Below are 15,031 nucleotides of genomic sequence, written 5' to 3'. Positions count from 1 at the left end.
GGAAAGTCTTCAGTCGACATGAGGCAACTGTCTGACTCCAGGACTGAAGTTAGAGCTGGTTCCATAAAAGAGGAGGAGCTTGATAACTAAAGGCTCCCATCCTACTTTGTAAGACTCTAGGAACCACAAGTAGATTAGTCAGAAGAACTCAAGCCACTACCATTTGGCGAGCCAGCCCCTCCTGGCCTCTATTGGGAAAGAGAAAAGAATCCCTCATCTGTAAAAATGGCCTCACGGGCAGACTATGCAATAGTACGTGGCACAGATTTACACAAAGCCCACCCACCTTTCCTACAGAGCCAGATATAAAGTATTTAAGCCATTTTTGGGTAAGTTTGTCTCTTTAAAAAAAAAAAATCCAATTCTTTCTAAATGCATATTTATACAAGATACCAAAACATCAGCATTATGAAGACATGCTGGGCATCACACAGGGAAGAGAAGCAAGACAAAGATGGCAAATAAATATTTCTTTATTCAAAAACTAGACATTCATCCCAGAACTCCTGCTGCACCTATTGGGAAGAAGACAGAACAAAGTTAGAAACCATATTCAAGGTTATAGAACAGAAAGATGTAATGAAGCACTCACCTGCTACCGTCCCCCAGGGGGCCCCAACCTCTTCCAACTGGCCTCCGGACGGACACTCAGGACCTGTGGCTTGAAGGATGCAGAGGGCTGCTGAGGGGCCACATAGGCCTGATGCAGAGGAGCAAGGGGCCTCTGGGGGGCTGCATAGACCTGATGCAGAGGAGGAGCAAGAGGCCTCTGGGGGGCCACGTAGACCTGATGCAGAGAAGGAGCAAGGGGTCTCTGGGGGGCTGCATAGACCTGATGCAGAGGACGAGCAAGGGGCCTCTGGGGGGCCACATAGACCTGATGCAGAGGACCAAGGGGCCTCTGGGGGGCAGCGTAGACCTGATGCAGAGGAGGAGCAAGGGGCCTCTGGGGGGCCACATAGACCTGATGCAGAGGAGCAAGGGGCCTCTGGGGGGCCATGTAGACCTGATGCAGAGGAGCAAGGGGCCTCTGGGGGGCCACATAGACCTGATGCAGAGGAGCAAGGGGCCTCTGGGGGGCCAAGTAGACCTGATGCAGAGGAGGAGCAAGGGGCCTCTGGGGGGCCAAGTAGACCTGATGCAGAGGAGCAAGGGGCCTCTGGGGGGCCACGTGGGTGGGCTTCACAGCAGCAGGGGCCTGCTGGGCCCCGTAGACCTGCTGTGGCTTCCCAACACTCACTTCCTTCTGGTCAGCAGGTTCTTTCAGCCGTCTGATAGCGAAGCCACCAAAGCTCTGAGGGATGTTGTAGGTTCTGGACGGAGCGAACCCCTGACCCGAGGGCCCCGTACTGCTGGTCCAGGAGGAAGGGAGGTTACTCACACTCACAGGAACCAGCTGGCTTGGGTTCACAGCCTGAGTCGGGCTGGGCTTATTTCTCAGTTTGGTTCTACGACGTGAAGACACTCTCCTAGCAGCGACACTGGCTGAGGTCTTGGTCCGAACAGGGATTCTTCGTGACACAGCAGCACCTGCTCTGGACTGGCTGGAAGACTTCGTAGACGTAGAAGAACCTTTCCTCCCAGAGGAGGCTGGTGTTTCAGGAACAGCTGAAGACTTGAAGCTTCCTCTGGGACTCTGAAGAGAAGCAGGACTGCTGGACCGATAGCTGCTCCTACTTGGTGTTCCCTGCTGAACTGGCCGAGTTCTCTTCTCGCTAATCGGAGTTTTATCGTACTTGCTGAGAGAACTGCCACCAGCGATAGAACCAGAAAAGGCAAACGGCTTCTTCTTGGGCATCTTTTGAACAGTTCCCTGACTCCACCTGGTCGGTTGCCAGTTGGGCTTTGACTCAGAGCTGCTCTGCACCAACTTGCCTGAAGCAAAGACACTTTTAGCCGGCTGTGAAACAGTTTGTGTGGAGTGGCTACTGGGAAATCTCTGGCTATAACCACCACTAACTTCAGGGACTGTGTTGAAGCTACTGCTCTGGGCTGAGCCAGGAGAACCAGAGGCATGTCTGAGTTGATTCTGGGGATAGCTGCCACCAAGTCCACCCCTCTGCCCAGAGAAGCCAACATGCGTGTTGCCGTTTTGTCCCCGAGCTACAAGAGAAAAGAGTTTAAATCTACGGCTAGTAAAATCACACCGATACCAGTGACACGAGTGTGTTGCTCACCTTGTGTAGCCCACAAACAACGCACATGCTCTGCTTGAACTAAACAAATCAGCAAGATCCTGCAGACAAATGAAGAAACCCAGTCACAAATAGAACAGAGTTAAAAACACTGAAAGCAGCAGCAAAAGAAACGTACCCCAAATGAACTCCACAAGCCATGTCTGTGTTCTAATGCAAGCAGCCTGTCCACAGCACTAGTGACCCAACTGCCCTGAAGCTGCTCTGTGAGGGTGAGCAGCAGACAGGTAGCATTTATATCAACCTGCACCCAATCACTGCTTCATGTGTCTCAAGAAGCACCTGAGAGTCAATCAACCAATAAATCAATCAATCAACCAATCAACCAATCAATGAATCCAGGAAGCTGCAGTACCACAGTGGTCCACACGGCAGACACATTATGCAGTGATTGGGTGCAGGTTACAGAACAAATGATACCTGTCTTCTTCTTTAGAAAAATGCTTAACTTTTCATATTGAGTTCCGTAGGAAAATAAGATGTTTTCAACACTAATTGTTTTTTCAACAAGGGTCAGTGTTGGGTCCCTTAGTGTTTAGCTTGTATATCAATGATCTCCCTCAACAATGTGAAGATGTAGAACTGCAAATGTATGCAGATGACACTGTTGTCTACACACACCAAAACTGCTGAGATAGCAGCTGAAAAGCTAACACTTTCATCAGAAAGGATCACACACTGGCTGAATGAATCATGTCTGAGTCTAAATGTCAAGAAGACTAAAGGTGTGTTTTTCTAAAAAAAAAATTTGAAAAACTCCCAATTCAATTCAGTTTATTTTGTATAGACCATTCTCACAAATTTGCCTCAGAGTGCTTTACAATTTGTACACAGATGTTCCTGAGCTTTGACATTTGACCTCACATCGGATCAGGAACAACTCCCAAATAACCCTTCATGGGGGAAAAATGGAAGAAACCTTCAGGAGAGCAACAGAGGAGAACATGACAGAACAATAGATGTCATGTGACCAGGAGGAATCATTAGTGAAAACACAGTCAATGAATATGACAGAGTGTATGAATAGTTGGTGGTAGGCATGGACCACGATCCAGACCTCTATGATCCAGGCAGAGAGTGGGCGGGGCATCAGACCCAGCCAGGGCCAATGGACCCTATGAGACATGAAGTCACAAGGACTCCGGGGAGAAAGCAGAGTTAATAATGTGCAATAGAGATGCAAATTCAGCCATAAGCAGCGAGAAGAGGAGATGGATACTCGGTGTATCCTAAACGTCCCCCATCAGCTATAAGCCTATAGCAGCATAAGGGGCTTGACCAAGTGAACCCGATTCAGCCCCAACTATAAGACTTAGGAAAGTCTTCAGTCTACATGAGGTGACTGCCTCCCAGACGAAGGTGGAAGCTAGTTGAATAAAAGAGCTTGATACCTGAAGGCTCCGATCCTACTTTTTAAGACTCTAGGAACCACAAGTAGATTAGTCAGCATCGGTCATGAAGAACTTAAGCCACTACCATTTGGTGAGTCAGCCCCTCCTGGCTGGCTCGCCAAATGCACGGTGACCATAGTACAAGGTAACCCACCTCAATATTGGGAAAGACAGAAAAGAATCCCTCGTCTGTAAAAATGTCCTCATGGGCAGATTATGCAACGGGACGTGGGCACAGATTTACAGAAAGCCCCACCACCTCACCTACTGAGCCAGATATAAAGTATTTAACCCTCCTGTTATGTTCGTTTCTTACATACAGCCGTGATGTTCCCGGGTCAATTTGACCCGGTTAATGTTGAATCATCCAAAAGTGGCCAGAAACCAAAAAATTCTAAAAACTATAGTTTGTACCTCATCACCAACAACATTACTAACAATTAAATCAGTTTTTAGTGGAATTGAGTTATTCACCCCTCCATAGATCAGAGTTCAATCAGGAGCACTCACTCATTTTAATGAAAAATACATGTTCAAACTATTTTTTAGGAACATTGAAAGAATCTAAATCTAAATTGCATTAGTCTACCATAACATGTATTTTCTCCTAAATTTTATTTGCATTTTGTAATATTTTTTTCTTCTCATGGGGTGATGTAGATCAATAGAGATGAGACACCTGTGCTGTTCAGGGTCATAATGACCCGCCCACTAAAAATCAAGCCAAATGAAATGAGTCATAAAGGATTTGTATTGAAAGTAAATGTTAGTTATGTTTATTTTTAGTGTTAAGATGCATTAAATATATGATAAAAGATGACCAAAGACCAGCACACAGTCATCCTCTTGGTGCAGTCGTATGTATCTGCAGAGTGTAATGTTGTAGGTCTTCTCAGCAACCATTTTGTATGTTTGGCCCCTCCCCTACTAAGGCGTGCGTGGAGTTTTCCCGCATAGAAAAATAAAGGTTCCCGTCAAAATCGTATCTGTATTTCTCGCACAGGTGGGGTCGTTAGAAAGAGAATGTGTGGGTCTGAGATTGGGATGAGACAGGGTGTGTCTCTCCCAGTCACAGTATATTAGAAGTACTATACTACATATTTATTAGTTGAGACAAAAAAGAAACCCTCACATTAGTGTCCCATATTACATGTCATTTAGCTGATGCTTTTATCCAAAGCGACTTACAATAAAGGTGTATTTAGGGGGAAAGTGAGAAGATGATAAACATTGTTTGTTCTGTAAAGTGTGCTTCTCATGTCGGGTGATAGCCACACAGCAGGATAGAGATGGTTTCCATAACAACCACCTGATTCTTTTGTTTGAAGTTTGAAATGTGTACAACTTTATATATGGGGTTGTGAACGGGGTGTGTGTGCTGATGTGTGTGTGTGTGTGCGTGTGCGTGCGAGTGTGTGTTGAAACTTGGTGGGAGGGAGTAAGAACGACTGTCCTACATTTACAAAGAAAGAAATAGTCTAAACGTGACTCTTGATGACTTTAAACCTTCACTTTCACAACCGGGTCAAATTGACCCGGGAACATAATCTGTTATATAAACCTGCAGGGGGGTTTGCAAATACATGATTTTTTTTTGGACGTTGATTACACTAAATAAGGTAAGCAGAAGAAGTTTTATACAGAAAGAGTACTTAAATATTTTTCCTAGATTTTCAAACGGGTCAATTTGACCCGCAACATAACAGGAGGGTTAAGACATTTTAGTAAGTTTTCTCCCTATAAACATTTTCCTTTTCTTTCTAATTGCGTCACACATGGAAGAGAAGCAAGACAAAGATGGCAAATAAATATGTATTTATTCAAAAACTAGACATTCATCCCAGAACTCCTGCTGCACCTATTGGGAAGAAGACAGAACAAAGTTAGAAACCATATTCAAGGTTATAGAACAGAAAGATGTCATGAAGCACTCACCTGCTACCGTCCCCCAGGGGGCCCCAACCTCTTCCAACTGGCCTCCGGACGGACACTCAGGACCTGTGGCTTGAATGATGCAGAGGGCCGCTGAGGGGCCACATAGGCCTGATGGAGAGGGGCAAGGGGCCTCTGGGGGGCAGCGTAGACCTGATGCAGAGGAGGAGCAAGGGGCCTCTGGGGGGCAGCGTAGACCTGATGCAGAGGAGGAGCAAGGGGCCTCTGGGGGGCAGCGTAGACCTGATGCAGAGGAGGAGCAAGGGGCCTCTGGGGGGCAGCGTAGACCTGATGCAGAGGAGGCACAAGGGGACTCTGGGGGGCCGTGTAGACCTGATGCAGAGGAGGAGCAAGGGGCCTCTGGGGGGCAGCGTAGACCTGATGCAGAGGAGGAGCAAGGGGCCTCTGGGGGGCCAAGTAGGCCCGGCGCAGAGGAACAAGGGGCCTCTGGGGGGCCACGTGGGTGGGCTTCAGAGCAGCAGGGGCCTGCTGGGCCCCGTAGACCTGCTGTGGCTTCCCAACACTCACTTCCTTCTGGTCAGCAGGTTCTTTCAGCCGTCTGATAGCGAAGCCACCAAAGCTCTGAGGGATGTTGTAGGTTCTGGACGGAGCGAACCCCTGACCCGAGGGCCCCGTACTGCTGGTCCAGGAGGAAGGGAGGTTACTCACACTCACAGGAACCAGCTGGCTTGGGTTCACAGCCCGAGTCGGGCTGGGCTTATTTCTCAGTTTGGTTCTACGACGTGAAGACACTCTCCTAGCAGCGACACTGGCTGAGGTCTTGGTCCGAACAGGGATTCTTCGTGACGCAGCAGCACCTGCTCTGGACTGGCTGGAAGACTTTGTAGATGTAGAAGAACCTTTCCTCCCAGAGGAGGCTTGTGTTTCAGGAACAGCTGAAGACTTGAAGCTTCCTCTGGGACTCTGAAGAGAAGCAGGACTGCTGGACAGATAGCTGCGCCTACTTGGTGTTCCCTGCTGAACTGGCCGAGTTCTCTTCTCGCTAATCGGAGTCTTATCGTACTTGCTGAGAGAACTGCCACCAGCGATAGAACCAGAAAAGGCAAACGGCTTCTTCTTGGGCATCTTTTGAACAGTTCCCTGACTCCACCTGGTCGGTTGCCAGTTGGGCTTTGACTCAGAGCTGCTCTGCACCAACTTGCCTGAAGCAAAGACACTTTTAGCCAGCTGTGAAACAGTTTGCGTGGAGCGGCTACTGGGAAATCTCTGGCTATAACCACCACTAACTACAGGGACTGTGTTGAAGCTACTGCTCTGGGCTGAGCCAGGAGAACCAGAGGCATGTCTGAGTTGATTCTGGGGATAGCTGCCACCAAGTCCACCCCTCTGCCCAGAGAAGCCAACATGCATGTTGCCGTTTTGTCCCCGAGCTGCAAGAGAAAAGAGTTTAAATCTACGGCTCGTAAAATCACACCGATACCAGTGACACGAGTGTGTTGCTCACCTTGTGTAGCCCACAAACAACGCACATGCTCTGCTTGAACTAAACAAATCAGCAAGATCCTGCAGACAAATGAAGAAACTGTCAGATATAGAACAGCTAAAAACACTGAAAGCAGCAGCAAAAGAAACGTACCCCAAATGAACTCCACAAGCCATGTCTGTGTTCTAATGCAAGCAGCCTGTCCACAGCACTAGTGACCCAACTGCCCTGAAGCTGCTCTGTGAGCGTGTGCAGCAGACAGGTAGCATTTATATCAACCTGCACCCAATCACTGCCTCATGTGTCTCGAGAAGCACCTGAGAGTCAATCAATCAATCAATCAATCAACCAATCAATCCAGGAAGCTGCAGTACCACAGTGGTCCACACGGCAGACACATTAGGCAGTGATTGGGTGCAGGTTACAGAACAAATGATACCTGTCTTCTTCTTTAGAAAAATGCTTAACTTTTCATATTGAGTTCCGTAGGAAAATAAGATGTTTTCAACACTAATTGTTTTTTCAACAAGGGTCAGTGTTGGGTCCCTGAGTGTTTAGCTTGTATATCAATGATCTCCCTCAACAATGTGAAGATGTCGAACTTCAAATGTATGCAGATGACACTGTTGTGTACACACACCAAAACTGCTGACATAGCAGCTGAAAAGCTAACACTTTCATCAGAAAGGATCACAAACTGGCTGAATGAATCATGTCTGAGTCTAAATGTCAAGAAGACTAAAGGTGTGTTTTTCAAAAAAAGTCCAAAACTCCTGATTCAATTCAGTTTATTTTATATAGACCATTCTCACAAATTACACATTAGCCTTAGAGTGCTTTACAATCTGTACACAGACGTTCCTGTCCTTTGACCTCACATCGGATCAGGAACAACTCCCAAACAACCCTTTCATGGGGAAAAAACCAGAAGAAACCTTCAGAAGAGCAACAGAGGATCCCTCTCCAGGATGGACAGAACAATAGATGTCCTGAAGGAATCATTAGAGTTAACACATTCAATGAATATGACAAAGTGTATGAATAGTTGGTAGTAGGCATGGACCACGATAGAGACCTCCATGATCCATCAGAAAGATGGAGAGGAGGAGTGGGCAGAGTCAACAGGGCCAAGGCATTAGACCCAGCCAGGGTCAATGGACTCGAGACGTGAAGTCAAAAGGACTCCGGGGAGAAATTAGAGTTAATGTGCAATGGAGAGATGCAAATTCATCCATAAGGAGAAAGAACAACAGAGGTGCTGTGTATCCTGAACATCCAGACTAGCGGCATATCTAGGTCTGGACCAGGTGAACCCGATTCAGCCCTAACTACAAGACTAAGAGGAAAGTCTTCAGTCTACATGAGGCGACTGTCTCCCTGCAGGACTGACGGTAAAGCTGGTTCCATAAATGAGGCGCTTGATACCTGAAGGTGTTTCGCCCCTGAATAAGGGGAGAAATAATCACATGAGTGATATTGTGGTGTTTCCACAGCAAGCTGCTTTACTAGAATCACTTTGACACATTTACAATATAAACATTAACAAAACAAACAGCATTGTTACATAGATACAGCATCAACAGATGAACCACACAACACAACTGCATTTCACAGCGATGATTCTAGCCTACGGGCTAATCGGCGCTAGCGCTAGCTAACGAGCTAATCGGCGCTAACGCTACATGGCCAAATACCCTCTACACTTTTATCTCTGAATTTATTTTAACATACATTCTCTCGCAGCCTCGGACTCATCACAAACATTTCACCACTGCAGAACAACGTCATCCTACCTGAATAAGGGGAGAAATAATCACATGAGTGATATTGTGGTGTTTCCACAGCAAGCTGCTTTACTAGAATGAGGAAAACACCGCGAAATCCCCCTGAGTATCCAGGCGCAGCCAAAAGCAAACGACCCCAGATATCTGATCAGGCTACTCAGCAGACAGACAAAACAATTTCCAATCAACCCTCAACACAAATAGATACAATAATACATGGACAAATCACCATTCAAAATAACAGATCAACAATAGCATTTACACTTGTTACAAAGGCTCCCATCCTACTTTAAGACTCTAGAAACCAGAAGTAGATTAGTCAGCACACCCCGATCAAGAACTCAAGCCACTAACATTTGGTGAGCCAGCCCCTCCTGGCTGGCTCACCCAATGCACAAGGTAACCCACCTCTATTGGGAATGACAGGAAAGAATCCCTCGTCTGTACAAATGGCCTCACGGGCAGATTATGCAACGGTACGTGGAAACAGATTTACAGAAAGCCACCCCACCTTTCCTACAGAGCCAGATATAAAGTATTTAAGCCATTTTGGGGGAAGTTTCTCTTTAACCATTTTCAATTTCTTTCTAAATGCATCATTTTAGGGTTTTACAGAATGCATCTTAATACCAAAAACTCAGCATTATGCTGACATGCTGGACATTTACTAGCACCACACAGTGAAGAGAAGCAAGGCAAAGATGGAAATTATTTTTTTATTATTCAAAAACACCAGACATTCATCCCAGAACTCCTGCTGCACCTATTGGGAAGAAGACAGAACAAAGTTAGAAACCATATTCAAGGTTATAGAACAGCAAGATGTCATGAAGCACTCACCTGCTACCGTCCCCCAGGGGGCCCGAACCTCTTCCAACTGGCCTCCGGACGGACACTCAGGACCTGTGGCTTGAAGGATGCAGAGGGGCAAGAGGCCTCTGGGGGGCCGCATAGACCTGATGGAGAGGAGGAGCAAGGGGCCTCTGGGGGGCCAAGTAGACCTGATGCAGAGGAGGAGCAAGGGGCCTCTGGGGGGCCAAGTAGACCTGATGCAGAGGAGGAGCAAGGGGCCTCTGGGGGGCCAAGTAGGCCCGGCGCAGAGGAACAAGAGACCTCTGGGGGGCCACTTGGGCGGGCTTCACAGCAGCAGGGGCCTGCTGGGCCCCGTAGACCTGCTGTGGCTTCCCAACATTCACTTCCTTCTGGTCAGCAGGTTCTTTCAGCCGTCTGATGGCGAAGCCACCAAAGCTCTGAGGGATGTTGTAGGTTCTGGACGGAGCGAACCCCTGACCCGAGGGCCCCGTACTGCTGGTCCAGGAGGAAGGGAGGTTACTCACACTCACAGGAACCAGCTGGCTTGGGTTCACAGCCCGAGTCGGGCTGGGCTTATTTCTCAGTTTGGTTCTACGACGTGAAGACACTCTCCTAGCAGCGACACTGGCTGAGGTCTTGGTGCGAACAGGGATTCTTCGTGACACAGCAGCACCTGCTCTGGACTGGCTGGAAGACTTCGTAGACGTAGAAGAACCTTTCCTCCCAGAGGAGGCTGGTGTTTCAGGAACAGCTGAAGACTTGAAGCTTCCTCTGGGACTCTGAAGAGAAGCAGGACTGCTGGACCGATAGCTGCTCCTACTTGGTGTTCCCTGCTGAACTGGCCGAGTTCTCTTCTCGCTAATCGGAGTCTTATCGTACTTGCTGAGAGAACTGCCACCAGCGATAGAACCAGAAAAGGCAAACGGCTTCTTCTTGGGCATCTTTTGAACAGTTCCCTGACTCCACCTGGTCGGTTGCCAGTTGGGCTTTGACTCAGAGCTGCTCTGCACCAACTTGCCTGAAGCAAAGACACTTTTAGCCAGCTGTGAAACAGTTTGCGTGGAGCGGCTACTGGGAAATCTCTGGCTATAACCACCACTAACTACAGGGACTGTGTTGAAGCTACTGCTCTGGGCTGAGCCAGGAGAACCAGAGGCATGTCTGAGTTGATTCTGGGGATCGCTGCCACCAAGTCCACCCCTCTGCCCAGAGAAGCCAACATGCGTGTTGCCGTTTTGTCCCCGAGCTGCAAGAGAAAAGAGTTTAAATCTACGGCTAGTAAAATCACACCGATACCAGTGACACGAGTGTGTTGCTCACCTTGTGTAGCCCACAAACAACGCACATGCTCTGCTTGAACTAAACAAATCAGCAAGATCCTGCAGACAAATGAAGAAACCCAGTCACAAATAGAACAGAGTTAAAAACACTGAAAGCAGCAGCAAAAGAAACGTACCCCAAATGAACTCCACAAGCCATGTCTGTGTTCTAATGCAAGCAGCCTGTCCACAGCACTAGTGACCCAACTGCCCTGAAGCTGCTCTGTGAGGGTGTGCAGCAGACAGGTAGCATTTATATCAACCTGCACCCAATCACTGCTTCATGTGTCTCGAGAAGCACCTGAGAGTCAATCAACCAATCAACCAATCAATCAATCAACCAACCAATCAACCATTCAATCAACCAATCAATCCAGGAAGCTGCAGTACCACAGCGTTCCACACTGGAAACACATTCTTAAGACTTTTTCACCAGACTACACCAGGAAGAAATATAATTGAATATACTTCATGTCAAACATAAAAAAATTAAAAGCTGTTCATCAGCAGCCATGAAAAGTTATAGTTAGTTTGCCATGAAACAGTTACCCTAATGTGTGGAATGAAAATCTATTATATCGTATGCTGCCACAACCTATAGAGGAAAGTGTGTTGTACTCATGTATAGTTTTATATTCGGCTTAAATTACAACTCCAAAGATGACTTGGAGCACACACACATCCATCTCCCAGACGTGAGTTACAAGAATGCCAGACGTAGACAGACACAGTGACGTTGTGCTGGTCCAGTATAACCGGTAGAAAGACTGTAGACCAAGGTCTGGGAGGCTCAGACACAATAAGAGAATGACCAGGAGGGAGATGTCAGCGAGAACAGCCACATTCCTTAAAGCAACCGCTTTAACTTGTGTACGGGGGTAAACTAAGTGACGAGAAATATGTACAGAGGCTGCACATGCATTGAGTGTGATGTTATGAATAATATGTCAATCTTATGCTTCCCAGGTTTGGAATGAGAGACGAGGAAGGAGGTTGTCTTTAATAACAGACCCAACTCAACTTATTTGAAATTTGTTACAAATAAATCTGAGTGAAATGAACTCTGATTCAAACTGTTTCCTGTGGGTGTTTGATTTCTAAGGTCACGTACCCGAGTATTCTGAGGCGTCTGACCGAGCAGTCAGATAGGAGATGGATACAGGTTGTAATGGTAAAATATAGTAATGTCATTATGTGAAAGTATATCTTAGGTGATCAGTAATTTATTGTGGGTTGTGATTTTGGGTAGCGGGAACATAGGGAGTAGACCAGCCTGCCTTCATAAAACTAATGGCTTTTCACAAAGGGGGGTTATGGAACCAGAGAGTGTTAGGGGCAGTACATACACATTTTCGGGGGCCTGATCAAGATAAGGAGCTGACCTTCCAGGAGGTAGGACTTCTTCTTTGACTTTATCATATAATTTAGAATTAACAATTGTTTGTTTGACTGGGAGGTGTAACCTAAATCTATATAAAGAAGGCTGTGACTGTTGGTCGTTAAATCTTGAGTCAGAGTTCCCTGAAAGCTGTGACGGACTTTTCCTCCTTGCAAGGAATAAAACGGATGAAGGCAATTTTGATTCAGAAACTTCATTCCTTCCAGATTAACAGAGAAACTCTTCCACTCCAAGATTCATACAGCACCAGGTTAAGAGATGAGTCAGCACCGATCCAGAAGAATTAATTCCAGCCACTACAATTGGCGAGCCAGCCAGGAGGGTCCACGGGAGCCAGGCCTGAGCCAGGCGGCCTTTGCTCTCAGACTGACCGATGCAAGACGAGTCGAAGAAAAAGGGGAGCAGGAAGACGGTTTCTAAAGTTTCTGCATTGGTGACTTTCGGTCTGTGAGGAGGAAAGAACGTCTGATGGATTACCTCACAGGACAACCTGCAACCGTGAGATGAAGACACTCAGAAATCATTTATTGAACCCCACGAGTGTAAATGGTAATGTGATATTATTGGACTGTGGCATAATTGATCAAAACAAATGAACATGTCATGTTTTTACTTAGTAAATATGAAGCAAAGAAGTCTGAACAATCTCTCTTTAGCAAAATCTGCAATAAAACGGAGACTGACGACTACGAGCTATTGGTTTGGTGTTGCTATGGTTACAGTAATAACACCTTAAAAATGCTAAATTAAACCTGTGAATTCCCTCGACACCGAACATCAGGCACGTGCACAGATAGAGCCCTAGTGGTGCTCAAGCACCAGCCCCTTTGCCCTGGATGAGTAAAGTGCCCTTTTTGCTGGAGACACATTTTTTTTATTCATCCGTATTTAAGAATAAACATTACTCTTTCTGTCATCAAGTCCCCCCAAATCAGTGGCGGGCCGTCAGGGCCAGCAAGGCCTTCTCTGCTGGCCTAAACATCAGAATATATATTTTTTTCTAAATATATTTCCCCACAAATATGTATTCAATTATTTCCCAGAGTAAGAGTTATTCTCTTAATTTCATAGCGTTCCTCTTGGTTGCGCTGCTGCCAGCGCCAGGTTGAGATTTGGAGGTCTGGTCTTTATGTTAGATCTTTTATCCAATCATATTCAGCCATCGTGTGTTGCCAGGGGGCTAACATCTGCCCTTAGGCCTTCAGAATCAACATTGCGGGCGCTGGTAGTTTAAAGTGAATGGGAATGCCAATGTTGTGTCAACCAATCAGCTTTAGAGTTGGCTCCTCTAGGCCTTCTAGAAGGCCCCGGAACCGGCACAGGAGCAGCGAGCAGGCGGAGTGCTGCACGTCTTTTGATTGGATTACCAATATTGAGAGGCGGGTCCTATGGGCAGGTAGATGCAGAACCTCAGAACTAGGAAACTGAATTTGATAAAGGAATTAATTCGCGGACTACAAAGCTGTTTTTTCAACCCACAATGGCGGAAGGAGGAGAAGATGTCGATTTGGTCGAGCATATACTTTTAACGCCTTTCTCAAGACGAACTTTTCAAGAAAAGTTAGACCATCGTAAGGAGGACTTTTTTCTTCTTCTTTGTCTCCGTCCCGATGCGCGCATTCTGCAGCGCGCGAGACGGAGAGCCGAGAGAAATGACATGCTGTTGTGTAGATACGATCAACATCAGACGGCTGTTTAGTTTAATAAATGAACAAAGACGTGCTATAGAGAAAATGACGGGGGCGGGCCAATTTTTTTTAATGTCATGCGATCTACCAATACTACGCCGCGATCGACCGGTAGGTCGCGATCGACGTATTGAGCAGCCCTGGTCTAGAGCCATGGCATCATAATGAGAGGAATAAGAGGTGGATTAATTCGGGTGGGACTGTGTAGGACCTCACTGAAGGCCCAGGCCCCAGGCCCACGGCCCGCCACTGCCCCAAATGTGTTTTAATATCCGACGGGGCATTTATTTGAGTTCTTGTGAGAATTTCGCCTAGACCCGCTCCGCGGCGCTCACGAGCCCCCTCCTCCTCTCCCTCCCCCCGCCGCGCCCCTCCCTCTCCCTCCTCCACTTCCTCCTCCGCGCAGTGCTCCTCGCGCCACCGAACGGCTGCACCTCCTTCTCCTCTGCCCACCAGACACACCTGACGGTGTTTGTCCCCTGACGTTGTTTTGTGATAAATCAACCACAACATTAGCGCTGCTGAAAACATGACGTCACTGGTCCGACGGTTCCTAAACAAATACTCCGTGATTTCAAAGCCTCATCCAGCTGTTTACTGACGTTAGTTATGTTTAGAGAATAGAGAGAGGGGGAGAGAGAGAAGAGAGAGAGAGGGAGAGAGAGAATTCAAGAGAAAAGAGAGAGAGAGAAGAGAGAGAGTGTGAATTTTTAGAGAATTCAAGGGGCTAGTCTAGAGAGAGAGTGGCCAGAGGAGAAAAGAGATAGAGAGAGAAGAGAGAGAGTTTGGTCTATTTAACAGGATTTGGCAAAATTTTTCGCCAGACTGTAAAAAATAATGGCTCTCTTTCAGAGGGCCCATCCAAGGAAACTCTTTCTCTGCAACATCCTTAAGTGTTTTAAAAGTTATAAAGGGAACTCAAGGCCGGGAAGCAAAACTAGGTTCAGTGCCTTGCTCAAGAACACTTCGAGCGGCAACTACGGGGAGGCGACTTGCTGAAAGCAAGAACACTTGCCCAGGCAGCTAATCAGGAGAGCGAAATCTGCCTGCATGAGGTTTGAGGGCC

General features: G+C 47.1%; 2 protein-coding genes across 2 annotated transcripts; both read right to left on the bottom strand.

Moving 5' to 3' along the window:
• Positions 1-1,191: 1,191 nt before the first annotated feature.
• Positions 1,192-2,356, bottom strand: LOC130206012 (uncharacterized). The gene is made up of 2 exons (XM_056433682.1): positions 2,178-2,356; positions 1,192-2,103 (listed from the first exon to the last, which is right to left on the bottom strand). The coding sequence occupies exons 1-2, from the start codon at positions 2,202-2,204 to the stop codon at positions 1,438-1,440; spliced, it is 693 nt and encodes a 230-aa protein (XP_056289657.1). The 5' UTR covers positions 2,205-2,356; the 3' UTR covers positions 1,192-1,437.
• Positions 2,357-9,486: 7,130 nt separating this feature from the next.
• On the bottom strand, positions 9,487-10,956 carry LOC130202947 (serine/arginine repetitive matrix protein 1-like). Its single transcript, XM_056428847.1, has 4 exons — positions 10,880-10,956; positions 9,860-10,805; positions 9,587-9,702; positions 9,487-9,509 (listed from the first exon to the last, which is right to left on the bottom strand). The coding sequence occupies exons 2-4, from the start codon at positions 10,498-10,500 to the stop codon at positions 9,487-9,489; spliced, it is 780 nt and encodes a 259-aa protein (XP_056284822.1). The 5' UTR covers positions 10,501-10,805; positions 10,880-10,956.
• Between the last annotated feature and the right edge of the window lie 4,075 nt (positions 10,957-15,031).

This window comes from Pseudoliparis swirei, chromosome 2, assembly GCF_029220125.1.
Source record: "Pseudoliparis swirei isolate HS2019 ecotype Mariana Trench chromosome 2, NWPU_hadal_v1, whole genome shotgun sequence".
Classification (NCBI taxonomy): Eukaryota; Metazoa; Chordata; class Actinopteri; order Perciformes; family Liparidae; genus Pseudoliparis; species Pseudoliparis swirei.
Note: the sequence above shows the minus strand (reverse complement) of the source record. Positions and strands in the feature narration are given on the sequence as shown.